Genomic DNA, 15,407 nt, shown 5'->3' on the forward strand with positions numbered 1-15,407 from the left:
GCTATAAGACTGCTTCGAGTGGTCAGTTCTAACGCCATTGTTGTCATTTGTCAAGGATTATTCAAGCCGTTTGATCCTGGACTGTCTAGAACAAAGAGGAGGAGATTACATTTTCCTGTTCCTGAAGTCGATTACTGCTGGCAGGATGGAGCGTATCTAGTGTTAAGGCATGTTTCCTTGACTGTTCAGTGGCATTTAATCATCCAACGAATGAGGACATACTCCATGATTGTCTTCAAACGCCCTGGTTCCGTACTGCCACCATCGAAGTAATGACCAGTTCCATCCTGATTTTCTGATCGACATTAGAAGCTGCATGTCATCTCTCCATACGGAGTAGTCCGCTCGCAGTTCCAGCTAGACAAGGCTAACGGCCAACGGGTAAAGGGCGAGTGGGCGACACACTGACAAAGTCTTTATCTTACCACCCGAAGGACCCAGACTTCGAGATGGACTGTGCACTGTGGGCTATGGAGTTGCTCAGCGACTACGGAGTACGGGCTACTCCGTTACATAGTTTGGAGATGCTTTTTTTAATCACAAGTGAGCTTCTTGTGTGTAAAGGATATTTCCTAGTGGCCTAGTGCTATTGCACTGTTAGTACGTTTTTTTTTTTTTTTTTTTTTTTTTTTTGGTGCTGAATTTTTACAGAGACACCGAATTATCATTGTTAATCTGGAATAATAATAACATAATTACAACCCCTGTAACTACTCCGTAGTTCCGTACCAGGAGTTCACTACTATTACTACTCTGTACTAGTTTGGAGTATCAAAGTGCAAATCGATCCTCGGCCATTCCCGGATGAGAGTGGACGTAGTGGGGAACTCAACACAGTCCCATTTGAAGTCCGTGCAGCCGAGATACGCGTCTGTTTCAGCCATGGAGTCCGGAGATATAAACACTATTGCAGACCAGCAGCCGGTGATCAATATCACACAGGTAAGCAGAAGTGGTAGGGATCTGTGCTTATCATGCAACCCCGACCATTTCGGGTTAAGGTCTGAGTGGTGGCTGCATTGCCAGTATCGATGCTAATACTGATGAGGAATTTTGGCTGTTCGGTTGTAGTCTGACCACAATCCGTTTTTTCTTGGCTGGAGTCTAGAGGTCCATTTTGTGACAATCCTGTACGGAGTAACTTGTTTGATTTCCAATCTGTATACAATATCAAATATCAACTAGGTACGTATCATAGAAGGCTGTGGCCGATGAAAACATGATCGACCCTGCTTTTTACTACTGCCAACTCATCTATCTATCTATAGTAAGATCATATTCTCAGGTCTAGAATCGTCTTTGACGACGCCTTCAATATTCAAATAGCATTCTCCCGCTGGTGTGGTTGCTTAATTGGTTTTTGAGCATGATGTTCTTCCTGAAAACGACTTTCATTGGCTTAAACAAAAATGTCCCAAGGCGGTTTCCATCTCTGTCCTTTCACGAAAGTCCCGTAATAATAACCATTTCCCGAGCACATCATGCGTTCGTCGGATCTCCCTTTTACTGATAATAATTCGGATTCTCCCTCCAGGGTCACAAAGTACCATGAGGATAAGTGGGTATCCTCTTAAGGCGACCTGCAGAGATGTCGTATCATCATCTGCAGTCACACTAATCCAAGCTCAGCCCTCAGCTTACTTTGTAGCTACAGTTGTCAGAATGAGGGAACCTTGGTCTTTGACTGTTATGTAAATCAGATATCTAAGACTCTGATAGAGAGCTTAGTCGGCTGCAGGTTTATGGACACTAGTACCAATTATATTTTACAAGGCATGTTGGACTGTTGGAGGGCGTGGTAATTTCACATGTCACTGTTGATACTAATTGAATAGAAGTCACCTATACGGCTACTAGGTAGTACCTAAGGTAAAGGCATCCATCTTGAAAAGGCTATTTCTATCCAAGACCATCTGTTTGTTTCGTCAGAGTGTCCATAGCCTTCTGAGTTTGGAGAATGCATATAATTGATCAGTAAGAAAACTGGAACTCTCTCCCTACCTTGCTGGGCTTATGTCTTGAAATTCACTCAAGGTGGTTGAGCGTGTCTAGGCATACTCCATGCAATCACGAGGACTGACTATGTTTTGATCGATGCGTTATTTTTTCCACTGTTTAACCGAGACATTATCTAGGTACGGAGTAGCCTAGGTATATGTTTCAACTATTTTAGTTCATCATTGCCGATTCCTCATACGAACATACGGGAAACATGACATATTTTAGGTTTGGCCAATCCAAAGTCACACCATCCATCTACCAACTACGGAGTACTACCTAAGATATCTGTTCGCCCAGGATCTTCTCCCCATTGTATCTGTACAATCCATCACTCCGTAGAGAGGATCGGGCTTCAGACCTTTTGATATATACTCCGTACACCTGAGGGGATATTCAAACTTCGACTATTTACACCATTACTACCGAGAGGTATTAGATGAGTTTTGACATCTAACCTAGGTCGAAGGTTTGGCCGTCTCTCATTGTTAGCTAACTATAACCGGAAGCCCGGCTGCGCCTAGCCTTTGACCCAACTTATGCATCCTTTGAGCTTCAGCCAACTACTAAAGCAGGTCTGTTTAGCCGTCCCCACGAGCTTGCGAGGCCAATAACAGGCTGGTCTGAGTTCCTATCTGATGGTTCAACACACCGGCCGCGAAGATGCTCAACCGTGCGAGCCTATTTTGCACTAATCATGTTCCTTAATAAGAAAGCGTGCTATGGAGACTGATAACTTGAATATCTTCGTGTCGAGCCTGTCAGGCCTGTCAAGGAGCCAACATCTGGGGAATGGCCTCGACTTCGTATTGCGTGCGCTGGGCTAGGATGAAAATCACAGACACACTTCTCCACTCAAGCTCCATGGCCCACAATCGCCTAGTAGGTATGTACTATGTAGTAGCCGAGCGACCGAGACAGCAGCACGAGTAAGTCAGCAAGTGGTGGTGGTGGCTGAAGGAGCATGATGTTGGGGATCGCCGCTAGGATGACCGTTGCCCCCTAGGCCTTGGCTGTCTACTATCTCTCTGTCTTAGATCTCTATGCCCCTAGGTAGAGTAATACAAAGCATCAGTTGTTGCAAATGAAAACTACGGCTGTGATCATTGCTATGCCTATTTCCTCAGCAGGATACAATCCATTACAGATATCATCCAGTATACCCTCAGTCCCTGTCTGATACGTAGACAATCCTATTTCCTCGCGGGTTCTGATTTGATAAAGCTTATGAGCAGGAAAACCTAGGCAAGTGTCAAGGTATGAGGCTTGGTGGCTCTCAAACCCTTGATTTCTGCAACGTCCCCCATTCTGGCCGAAAGCGATCCCATCGGCTGCAGGCTTTGTTTAAGTACTGGAGAAGTCTTAAAGTAGCTGAACGCCCAGACTCGGATGGAGTGGTTCTCAAGGCGATATTTCCGATCCTGGCTCTCTTTACTATGCAAGTTATGCGTATACTTCGACTTCAATAGTTAAGCTTTGCGAATCACAAGCATCTCCCCCCCCCCTTCTCTCTCTCTTGATGTCATTTCTCTGCTGCATCACCCGATTATGATTGGAATTTGGAGTCGGCTGTTTCCTTTGACTTGCACAGACTAATCTCTAAACTCTGATCCATAGAAGAGTCTGGTTTGCTGACATTGGTTATTGTACAAACCTAGCCAACTCCAAGGACAAGTGTCCATCTGCCAGATCCGATCGAATGATGCTTCCGTCAACTGAACTCAGCCTACGATATTGTGTCTAACATAGGTAATCATTCTTCTCGGAATCCACGAGTAGGTAACAAGTCTACTAGTAGGCATATTTCGGCTTGAGAAAGGGGGTTTTCTCTTTACTTTCTCTCTCTCTCTCTCTCTCTTTCTTTTACTCTCTACAATCGTACCCGTCGCGTCTTCTTTTCCTCCAAGCATGAGTGATTGTTCTCAACTGCCAATAATTGTTGTGTCGGTAACTTATTATAGACCAATCTCAGCTTATGATCTTCCTTATCATAAAAGACCATAGAGCCGGCAAGCTTCAGCTAAGGTACGCTAGACTAATTTCCTAAAGTGCATTACTCGTAACCATCATAACATACATACACTATCAGAGGTCTGTTCTTGAGCAGAAAAAAATAAGAGGAGAGAGTAAGGTGAGGGAAGTGAATGCCTGGCCTGCCTTGGTGATAAATGAACCCTCAGTAATACAATAGGAATAATATACGTACAAATGATAGGGGCGACCACTCCATCATAAGGTAAAATAAAAACACCCGTTCGCCGGCTGATCGGTGTATCGGCATCACTTGCTCATCGGGGCTGCTGAATGAAGCCGCTGCCAATGCAATGGCGATTTGTAAGGGATTTTATCCGTATAAATATAGATATGAACACTACATACACTATCCTACAGCTACGGGCGGAGGCTCCGAAGGTGGTAGAGACTGGATCAAAGTACAAAGTACTATGTATTATCGGTTCTTTGATATACATACATGGATTATGGATGCATGCCGCCCATGCTGGGATTCCTGATCTCGGGAATTATTTCATATCCTTTAGAGTACGTATCTACCTCCGTATTCCGGCTTAGGTTCGTGTCTACTTAGCCTCTCGCGGTTCGAACTCGTTGTTGATTTAGTATTATTCCAATACGGGAAGTAGTTGTGTAGTGGAGGCGGTATTTACTCCGTAGTAATTTAGTAGAATAATGATAATACCTAACAATCATAAAGAAAAATAAGAAAAATATTCAATACCTATCTATTATCTACTACGAAATTTCTAAGCTAGCTATCCATACTCCGTACTAAGGTAGTAGTACTAACTACTAACTACTAACTAGCCTAAGGTAGTCAGTCCCCCCACCCCTACTACTGTCTACTACAGACTACAGTCTACGACTAAGTCTACGAGACGACGACTAAACCAAGCCCATCCACCACTAACAATGCCTTCTCCACTGTCTGGTCCATGTCGGCTGCACTGATGCACTCGCTGCTAGCTGCATGGACCGCCGCCAATCCTTTCTCCACCTTCAACTATCCTCCATCAGTCCCATCTAGATCCAGGGTCTCTGACGCACGAGGCAAAAATACACCTGCATGACACTCAAAAAGACAAAGGACCCAGAGCCTACGAATAATCCGTGATTCTAATTTGCTCGTCGTTGGTTTGGTTATTTACTATTTCCGTTGTGGATTTGGCTCCTTAAGAGTGTACAGTAGTGGTGACTGACTCTATCAAGTATTATTTATCAGGATGATGGACTTTGAACATGTGCCTCTCCTGCCACGGACTTCTGCAACAAATTATAATCGCCAATGTTGCATGTCTGGCACTTATTTTATCTGCTCTCAGAGGCCAATTAAGCTGGAACATTTCTCCTTTCACTTCCTGACAAGAGCATCTTTTGTCGCAGAGGCATTCGTTTAACTTGCATCTTTCTCTCTTTCTCGCTCTATCGTTCTCTCACTCTAGTTTCTCCCCTTTCTTCTGGATATATCAGAAGGCGAGTCATTCGTTTTCTACTGTTTATTCTTTGCCTCCACACTGGCTTGTTTCTTCTCGCCGGTAGCTGTTCTGAAGAAGTGGTGGCAAAAGTGGGAAAAAAAGGCCATAAGTTGAGATAGAACCCGCTATCCCACCCTTGTACTCCTGCGCCCAACTCGTCGCGAACTTCTTTGTTGGCCCCATTGAGAGACTATCCTCACGAGAAAGGATAGGTGGTTTTTCTTGATTTCAAAAAAAATAAGAGGACAAAAGACTGGCGTACGCTCAATTGACCCCAGCAAAGGAAGGGCCCATTGTGTTATTACCAACATGGCTTTCCCATTCATGCGAGCATTTGTCGCCCTCTTGTAAGTACATACGCAACTTCTCGGCCGTGAGAAGACTTTCAAGGAGAAGTTTTCGAGTCACTGACCGTCTGTGCTTTCTCAGCTTCTATCGCTACCTTCGTCTGGTTGTCAATCTCTTCTCTTTCTGGACATTCAAGCCCATTCCGCCCCCGGAAAACCCGAAATTGACAGCGCAAGATGTGACGGTGATTCTACCAACTCTAGAAGGCTGCGGAGACGAATTGGTTGAAACTATCAGAACGATCCTCGACAATCACCCTTATGAGCTTCTTTTGGTGACCATTGAAGCAAACCGGAAGAAGGCTGAAGATATGCTGAAGCTAATGCCAGCTTCGAAGTCGAGAATCCGTCTTTTCACGGTGACTCATCCAAATAAACGTCGCCAAATGACAAGAGCCATTCCTGAGGTTCGCACAGCTATCACCGTCTTTGCTGATGATGATGTGAGCTGGCCACGCACAGTGCTGCCCTGGATCCTTGCACCTTTCGAGAAAGATGATCGATACGGGGGAGTAGTTACCTGTCAGCGATTGCGTCGCGCTGTTGCACCGACTTTTTCCCGGCGCATCTGGGGCTTTCTGGGAGCTCTTTACCTGGAGCGTAGAAACTTCGACTGCGCAGCTACCACGCACGTGGACGGTGGATTACCTTGTATGTCGGGTAGGACAGTGGCATATAAAACCCACATTCTCCAAGATGAAGGTTTCACATATGCCTTTACAAACGAAGAGTGGTGGTTTAGAAGATACCAGTTGAATGCAGATGATGATAACTTTATCACGCGTTGGATGGTATCGCACGGCTGGGAGACCTACATGCAGTACCATCCTGAAGCTGAAGTCTTGACGACTTTGGAAGACAATCCCAAATTCCTGAAGCAATGCGCGCGGTGGTCCAGAAGCAACTGGAGAAGCAATCTCACTAGTATGTTTCATGAGAAGCACATCTGGTAGTAAGTCTTGCCCTTTTCCTCCCCCCGGCCCGCCCAAAATCCCCCCTAAGGAGAAAGAAAGAAAAACCAAGTGCTCCATTCAAAGCTGCAAGCTGACAGTTCGGGTCTCCATCTCTAGCCGTCAGCCATGGAGTGCATACGCAGTCCACCTGACAACTCTGTCTCCCCCAGCACTTTTGGGTGACTTGTTGCTTCTGTTCCTCTGCCACAAAGCCACTGTTACATGGGAAGGGAATTCGCATGCTCTGGCTATGCAAGCCCTTGGTTTGTGGATGCTCATTAGCAAATTTATCAAACTCATAGGACATTACGTCCGATATCCAGTGGATATGTTGCTTTTTCCTGTTTCCATCCTTTTTGGTTATTTCCACGGTGGAATCAAAATGTACGCGGTGCTAACTCTGAATGTGGTAAGTTGCGTATTTCTGAAAGTTTCCCACCAAGCGCATGTGCACTATGCGCTACTGCACTGTCAACTCCCAAACCTGCCTGCCTGCCTGTCTTGTTCTCGAGAAGTCATCGAGGAATGGATAGTGTTCCCTTCTTTTCCTATCTTATTATCGTGTTTTTCCATTTCCGCCATCCCCACTTGCGACTTGGATCTATACTTGCCATGGTCGTTGGGCCTTGGTAACTCGCACCAGCGAAGAAGGACACTTCATATAGTTGATCTTCAACGTCTCCGAGTCTTCAGGGCTTGATGCCACCTTCCATTTCTAAAGTTTTCTCTCAGCTTTTGAATTATTGCAGTTTCTATTCGACAAGCTTCCCCAATTTTGCTAAATTACCACACCAATTGAACACTTCGCTGACTGGCGCCCTTTATCACAGACCACATGGGGCAGTAGAGATGGTGCCGATGATTATGACGCAGAGCGCATGAAGCGGCGAACAGATATTGATCACATGAAGCGACCCTATTACCCAAATTTCATAACTCAATGATGATTCTGTGTGCTCCCAGCGCTCAGTCACTTTATCGGTCGCGTGCCTCACCCCTCCACCTCCTCAACACGGCGCGAATACGCAGGTCTGGTACAAGATAGTAAAGAAGAGAAAACATAACAACTTCCCTTGTGGACCCCTCATTCCATGCGTTTTATATCATGGGATGCCGATGAGACTTTCTAGATCAATCTTAACGACCAGACCACAGTGACTGCTGAAGTGATATGGACATCGATTGTTACAATATGCTTCTTGATTTCTTTTCTTCCTTTCCGATCTACTTTGACTCCCTCCCTAGGGATGATACTTACGCTGATGACGAAATGCCTTGATGATTCCACATTTAACTCGAAAAATCGGACTAAATGGAGAGATTTTGAGCTCGCCATGCGGGGGATTTTCGGTCGACCATAATTGCATTGGTCTCTTCTCCTCCTTCGCCTTCTTCTCTGTTGTTGCTCCTCCATTGTGCCTTTTTTCCACCAATTCAAACCGTTGAGCAAATGAATGGCTCAACATCCACAGCAGTCGGGTCAACAGAACCGGTTCAGTAAACACATTTCTTTTTTTCAAAACTGCACGTTTCAGTGACTCGTTTTGACATCAAAATGTTATATTCAGAATCCTTTGTGTAACTTATCACAAAAGCGTGGGCGGGCTTTTTGGTTGCTTTTTTCTTCTCTTCATTGCTGCTGTTGCATGGTCCCTGTGCCATTTCCTTCTATTGTTCTTTGAAATTGCAGTTGGGAGGCTTTCTGAAATTCTTTTTGTGTCTGTCCTATGCCAATGTCTAAAATGATTGGTACTGGAGTGCTTGATGGTCATTTAATATACAATAATACTTACCCAAGATCTGAAGACTGTTTCGATATAGTCCTAGCGATGGTCAGGGATTTAATTAGGTAGCCACAGGTACTTATTATTGGTAGCTGTAACCCTTTTGTCTGACAAAAACATGGCCATCTTCTTGTTGTTGTTGTTGCTGCTGCTGATGCAGTACTGTATAGTCCAGAGTTGGTCTGGATTGACCCACCGATTGTTTATCTAAGAATGACGGGAAGGGAGATGGGACTGGGAGAGTACCGAAGGAAAAAGCAAAGACATCCCGTTCTGCTTTATCTACAGGGAGAACTGCTTGATATATCAATCAATACAAAAGGCCTTTATTCGCGCTTATTTACCCTAGAGCCTGTCTCAGAAGAAGTTATTTTTTTTATTGCGAATCTCCCAACCTTCCGAATTTTCTGCAACCGCTTGTCAAGCGGCCATGCCGATTCTCCCTCGAAACTCCACGGCTCTCTGCCGGCTCGTTTTATCTGCTAACCAACGCGCTGCCACACCATTTCGGCATTCTTTCCATTCGGTCTCATGGAGGGCTGCAGTTGCGCATCCTATTACCGCTCACGGTCCGCCTCCGAAAGCTCCTTCGCCAGCTCCAGAGTTCGGCGACCTATCTGAATCGCGCAGAGAAGGCAACCAGCATGCAAGCGAACAACCAGCGCAACCGTCAAAGCCTTCATCAGTCCTTAAGAAGCGCTTCTGGAAGAATGTTGACGTGAAGAGGAAGCCAGGTATCCAATTGTTTGCTTTCTTCCTCCCATAATCGCATCTCTTGTTAGGCTGAGCTGACATATTATTCTCTGCAATCGTAACTAGATGGAGATTACGAGGTCATGCTGGACACTCGGCCGATCCGGACCCCCGCCAAAGACATCCTGTCTATCCCATCGACTAAGCCTCAGCTTGCAAATGCGATAGCCCTGGAGTGGGACGTTATGACATCTGCACAGCAAGCTTTGAAGAATCATCTGATTCCACTGACATCTCTGGCTTCGCGGGCTGCCGACATTGCACAAGAAGATGCACGGGGGATAACTACTTCAAGAGACCAAATTGTCAACGTTGCGATGCGCTATTTGAGCACCGATACTCTTCTCTGCTGGGTACCCGAAGAGCAGCAATACGCCGTTGAAGAGACTGATAAAAATGGCGAGAGAGCTGAGAGCCTCCGCGAGGCTCAGGTGAGGGTTGCGAAGGATATCATCGCGTTTCTGAGCACGAAGGTGTGGCCTGGTATCGACATTGTTCCTATCCTCGACACGAATAGCATTCTACCAGTATCTCAACCTCAGGCTACGAAGGACATCATTAAACAATGGGTCGCATCCCTGCATGCATACGATCTAGCGGCCTTGGAGAGAGGGATCGTTGCGAGCAAGAGCTTGCTGGTTGCCGTCCGACTGGTTTTTGAGTGGAGCGAGAATTTCCGGCAACTCCAACGGCCGGGGCAAAAAAGGTTTGGGATTGAAGAGGCCGCAGAGGCTTCCAGCCTGGAGGTGAAGTGGCAAACTGATATTTGGGGTGAAGTCGAGGATACTCACGATGTCAACAAGGAGGATCTTAAGCGACAGCTTGGAAGTGTCATTGTTGTGGTCAGTGGAGAGACTCGATGATCGACCATTCCCAGCGTCTTCTGTATTTCTACAGGGGAAAAAGGGACATGGATACCTTGCCACATCCGCGTTATATTTGTCATTTAAGGTTAACTTGTATATACATATAATATCAGAAAAGATTACTGTACCATACTCTGTTGTATTGAAACAAGCCTTTGGTGTGGTACATTGTTATGTACCGTCCAGTTGTTTTTCTAAATATCCATAACTGGGCTAGGTTCTATATTCTCTAACTGAGAAGTACCTTACTACCTGATACTATATCCATCAGTCCTTCAATCTTCCCGGTGATCTTCTCCATCATGGCTACTCCATCGTACATGTGAATCATGCCTCTCGGGTCGCCAAGGCGCGGAACAAAGCGTTGCGGAGCGTGGATGATCATCGTAAGGCCCTCCCCCCTTCGAGGTCAACTGTGTTTATTATTTATATAGAAGGGAAAACACATCCTCCCCTCCCCTCCCCCCCTTGCTGATCAGCCCACTTGGCGCTACATTTGTTCCTGCACAGAATATAATATATCATTTTCATTATTTATCCGAGTCGTTTTTTGATGCTGTCTATAAAAATCTACGGATCTCGATTGTTTAATTGCTGTGAAACGTGTTAGGTGGCGAGTGAGAGATGGCGGAAAGGGGCGAAGGGTGAGTTCTGATATCCGGGGTCTTCCATGGATCGTGGCCGGCTCACCAGCATGGGTGACGCCTTCTTCTTTTCCCTTGCTCAGGCTTCCAGACTATAGAGCAGAAAGACATGTAGCTTGAAATGCGCCTTCGCGATGGCAACTTGACTCCTCTGCTCTTCTGTTCCTGAGCTCTGCTCTCTATTATCCTTGGTTGCGTCACCGCATGCAAGAAGTTTTGCAGCTTGGTCACTGTACTGACCCTATCCTGGCCTTAGGCACAAACGGTCCAAGAGTGCACTTGCGCTTGCGATTCTGCACCGCGATAAACCAAAGGATAACAACGACGATCTAATCGACCACGAAAGCGGCCCAATCGAATCTGGGGTATCTTCCCCGGTCAATAGCAGCTCATCTTTCTCGCTGCTGTCGCACAAGACTAGCAGCCGCCGAAGGTCGCGCCAGGAGATGGCTTCACCCCCGATGTCTTCGGAGACGACCCTAGAGCCGGTTAATTCCAACCAGAGCGCAGACAATATCGAGAAAATGCCATCTATAGCGCATACAGAACCAGGGAGCTTAACACTCGAACAGTCTGTGCGGACATTCCGCCTCTTTGAGATCCTGCGAAGTGGGGACACGAATGCGATATCAAAGGCGATTAAAGACACAAAAGAACCGGAGAGCCCAAGCGCGCTCACTGGGACGACAATCTTGCACCTGGCAATTCAATGTGCGGAGCCGCAAGTAGTTGAATTTGTTCTATCCCTTGGGGATGATCTCGATATCAACGTCCGCGATCGCGATGGTAACACACCCCTTCACCTTGCGGCTCAGCTGGGGAGAGGCCCATTAGTCCGCGAATTATTGAATCGACCCACCGTCAATGATTCAATAGTGAATTATCGTGGTCAGACCGCTCTTGACGTCGCGCGTAATCCCGATATCTTCCAACAGCTCCAGCTCGCACGATCTCTCTTCATCGACAGCAAGACTCGTGAGATACAATCGCTTGTGGCCCAAGGGGACTACGACAAGCTCGAAAAGGTGTTAGAGGAACCACGTGTTGAAGGAATTCTGGATGTGAACAGTTTGGACCTGGTTACTGATCCAATTACTGCACAAGCCGGAGGTACATTGCTACATGAGGGAGCTCGGAAAAAGGATACAAAGCTCATACAGATTCTACTGATGCACGGCGCCGATCCCTTTCGGCGTGATAAGAAAGGCAAACTGCCCCAGGATGTCACAAAAGATGACAGGACGCGAGCCATTGTAAAGAAATCCCCTGCAGCAGTAATTGCGCAGCGCGGTATCCAGGAGAAAGCCATCCTTGGGAACAGCTCAGCTCAGGGCGTTTCGGGACGTCCAGGATCAGGCGAAGCGCCGCTCGTGGGTAAAGATGCCCGTGAGATGAGAGGATATCTGAAGAAGTGGACGAACTATACCAGTGGCTACAAGCTGCGGTGGTTCGTACTTGAAGATGGCGTTCTGAGCTATTATAAACATCAAGGTAAGTGTCCCACAACTCTTGTTATCCAAGGATCCCCGAAGATTGACCTGTCTTTAGACGATGCTGGCTCTGCCTGTCGTGGGGCAATCAATATGAAAATAGCTAGGCTCAACATGGATGCTCAGGATAAGACGCGATTCGAGATCCATGGAAAGTCTTCTGTCAAGTACCACCTCAAGGCAAACCATGTTGTAGAAGCCAAACGTTGGTTTTGGACTTTGAACAATGCCATCCAATGGGCTAAGGATGAAGCGAAGGAGGAGCAGCGACGCCAAACACAACAAGCTGAGGCACTTCGCCAGGCAAAGATCGATCAGATTGAAGGCCGTACTCCATCAGAGTGTCCCTCTGAATCGGCGAACCTTGCCGCCAAATCGAATGGAAAGGGACTTGCTCCTCCCTCTCTTGGTGTACCAAGTAGTAGTGGTCACAGACTCAGCACGCATGCCTCGCGCACAACCCTTGACAGCACTCCTGCAGACGAAGACGGCTCATTATACGGCTCGTACGACCATAGTTTTCTGCAGAACGAAGTGAATCGAGCAGTCAGTCATGTGACCAGCGGTCCCGATATCGAGGGGGATGATGACGACTATGGCGATGACGCGTCTAGTCGTGAATTAAGTCCTTCCGACAAGGATGCGTTGAATATCACTGCGCAGTCAGCGAAACTGCAGCTGGAGATTCTCGCCAATGTTGCGTCTGCGCTGCAAGCCGAGAAATCGAAAACTCCGGACATGCCAATTTCGGATCCTGCTGTTGGCCAGGCCCTTGTTGCTTACGAGGGAGCTGTGAGCAGCTTACAAGGATTGGTGCAGAATCTTCTCAAAATCTCGCGGGATCGCGACTCATACTGGCAATATCGGCTGAACCGAGAGGCCCATCTTCGCAAAATGTGGGAGGAAAGCATGGCACGAATTGCACAGGAGCATGAAGAGTTGCAGTCGAAGATGGGAGAATCCGAAGAGAAGCGGAAACGCACCAAGAGAGCGCTCAAAGAGGCCCTTGAAAGTGCATCTGCACACACCAGTCGCCCCATCAGCCAAGTCCCTTCTCACATACAAGTCTCTGGGGAGGAAAACCGTACCGTCACTGAAGGAGATGGGCTGGAGAAGCAAGCCACTGGAGTCGTTGAAGACACGCAAAATCAGGAGGACCGAGGGATCAAAAGGCCTTCCCTGCAACGCAAGAAATCGGCTCTTTCCCAGATCGACAGTCTCTACGACTCTGATTCAGAAGACGACGATGATGAGTTCTTTGATGCAATCGACGCAGGTGAGATAAAAGTGGAAGACATGACAATCTCGAAAGTCAAGGATGAAGAAGAAGGGCTCGAGGTTGAAGGTACTGAACTCCGAGCCGTGAGGCGCTCCGACATAGTTCCCTCGTTTAAGGGATACGAAGATCCTATCAGGACGAGACTTACGATGGATAATGACAATAGGCCTAAGATCGGGTTGTGGGTAAGTGATTGCTGTTTCCCTCGCCAGACTCTTTAAAGAAAGGAAAAATGTTCTAAGATGATACTCCAGGGAATCTTGAAATCGATGATCGGCAAAGACATGACCAAGATGACGCTCCCGGTCTCCTTCAACGAACCAACGTCCTTGCTTCAGCGAGTAGCTGAAGACTTGGAGTATGCCGACCTCCTAGACATCGCGGCTGACCGATCTGACTCAATGGAGCGCTTGGTATATGTTGCTGCATATGCAGCAAGCGAATACGCATCAACCATTGGTCGTGTGGCGAAGCCTTTCAATCCTCTTCTTGGGGAAACATTTGAATATGCTAGACCCGACAAGGGCTATCGTTTTTTTATTGAGCAGGTTAGCCATCATCCACCGATTGGCGCAGCATGGGCGGAATCACCGAAATGGGATTATTGGGTAAGCAGCGAAACATCCCCTTCCACATAAAATTATTCCTGGCGTCTAACATGTTCAAAATAGGGAGAATCTGCTTTGAAGTCGAAATTCTACGGGAAATCATTTGACATTAATCTTCTTGGAACCTGGTTTTTGAAACTCCGTCCGGCGTCTGGCGGGGAGGAGCTCTACACGTGGAAGAAGGTCACCTCATCTGTTATTGGAATCATCACCGGTAATCCAACTGTTGATAACTATGGATTGATGGAGATCAAGAATTGGACTACTGGCGAGGTCTGTTATCTGGATTTCAAGCCCAGAGGCTGGAAGGCCTCTTCTGCTTACCAGGTGACTGGCAAAGTGGTCGATCAGGACGGAACACCAAGATGGAGTATCGGTGGACGCTGGAATGACAAGATCTACGCTCGCCATACCCCTGGCTTCGAGGCACAAGTGTCTGGTCAAGACCCTGAGTCGGCCAAAACCTTCCTGGTGTGGCAAAGCCACCCTCGACCGAGCGGGATTCCCTTCAATCTGACACCGTTTGTGATCACGCTCAATGCTCTTCCTGAAAGCCTGAAGGAACATCTTCCGCCAACTGATACACGACTTCGTCCGGACCAACGTGCAATGGAAAATGGGGAATATGACCTTGCTGCTAATGAGAAACATCGCGTCGAGGAAAAGCAACGAGCGAAGCGTCGGGAACGAGAAACGAAGGGAGAGGAGTATCAACCTCAATGGTTTACCAGGGCCAAGTGTCCCATCACCGGGGAGGAATATTGGTCGCACAATGGGAAGTACTGGGAGTCCAGGGAGAAGGGCGATTGGAGCATCAGTGAAGACATCTTCTGAAGCTGATCAGAGCTCAGACAGCCATAACCCTTGTTATACACATTCTTGTCGCAAGTCGCAGGAACAGGCCCTTCGTGTGTGCATCGGCTATGGCTATACCTTGATCAAGCGTTGTAATGTTCGAGTATATCATATCCTTATTGGTTTATTGGTCGAATAGAAATTATAGAAGATTCATTTCATATATTAGAATTCCACGAAGTGACGCTCGTGACATTTAGGTAATCAGATGGTTCAGTACCTTGGCATTTCTATATAAGGACTATAATACAATGTTGATGAGAATTCCCCGGATCACGTGGTGCAGCGGCATTCTCGGCGGCCAGAAATCATAGCTTCCAAGACAGTTGTCCTTGACTC

The 15,407-nt window shown here is 47.0% G+C and overlaps 3 protein-coding genes across 3 annotated transcripts, besides 3 other annotated features; all 3 read left to right on the plus strand.

Moving 5' to 3' along the window:
* Positions 1 to 605: 605 nt before the first annotated feature.
* Positions 606 to 632: a microsatellite.
* Positions 606 to 633: a microsatellite.
* A 3,191-nt stretch (positions 634 to 3,824) lies between these two features.
* Positions 3,825 to 3,870: a microsatellite.
* Positions 3,871 to 5,798: 1,928 nt separating this feature from the next.
* Positions 5,799 to 7,733, plus strand: ACLA_065040 (glycosyltransferase family 2 protein; the record flags this gene model as incomplete). Its single annotated transcript, XM_001272297.1, has 4 exons — positions 5,799 to 5,836; positions 5,919 to 6,788; positions 6,907 to 7,198; positions 7,620 to 7,733. 4 exons carry the CDS (start codon positions 5,799 to 5,801, stop codon positions 7,731 to 7,733), a joined length of 1,314 nt encoding a protein of 437 aa, XP_001272298.1.
* A 1,270-nt stretch (positions 7,734 to 9,003) lies between these two features.
* ACLA_065050 (ATP synthase complex assembly protein ATP12) lies at positions 9,004 to 10,189 on the plus strand (the record flags this gene model as incomplete). The annotated part of the gene is made up of 2 exons (XM_001272298.1): positions 9,004 to 9,307; positions 9,393 to 10,189. The coding sequence occupies 2 exons, from the start codon at positions 9,004 to 9,006 to the stop codon at positions 10,187 to 10,189; spliced, it is 1,101 nt and encodes a 366-aa protein (XP_001272299.1).
* A 1,108-nt stretch (positions 10,190 to 11,297) lies between these two features.
* ACLA_065060 (putative oxysterol binding protein (Osh1)) lies at positions 11,298 to 15,047 on the plus strand (the record flags this gene model as incomplete). The annotated part of the gene is made up of 4 exons (XM_001272299.1): positions 11,298 to 12,327; positions 12,385 to 13,790; positions 13,860 to 14,213; positions 14,277 to 15,047. The coding sequence occupies 4 exons, from the start codon at positions 11,298 to 11,300 to the stop codon at positions 15,045 to 15,047; spliced, it is 3,561 nt and encodes a 1,186-aa protein (XP_001272300.1).
* Positions 15,048 to 15,407: the final 360 nt, after the last annotated feature.

Source organism: Aspergillus clavatus, genomic scaffold (genome assembly GCF_000002715.2).
Source record: "Aspergillus clavatus NRRL 1 1099423829799 genomic scaffold, whole genome shotgun sequence".
Lineage (NCBI taxonomy): Eukaryota > Fungi > Ascomycota > Eurotiomycetes > Eurotiales > Aspergillaceae > Aspergillus > Aspergillus clavatus.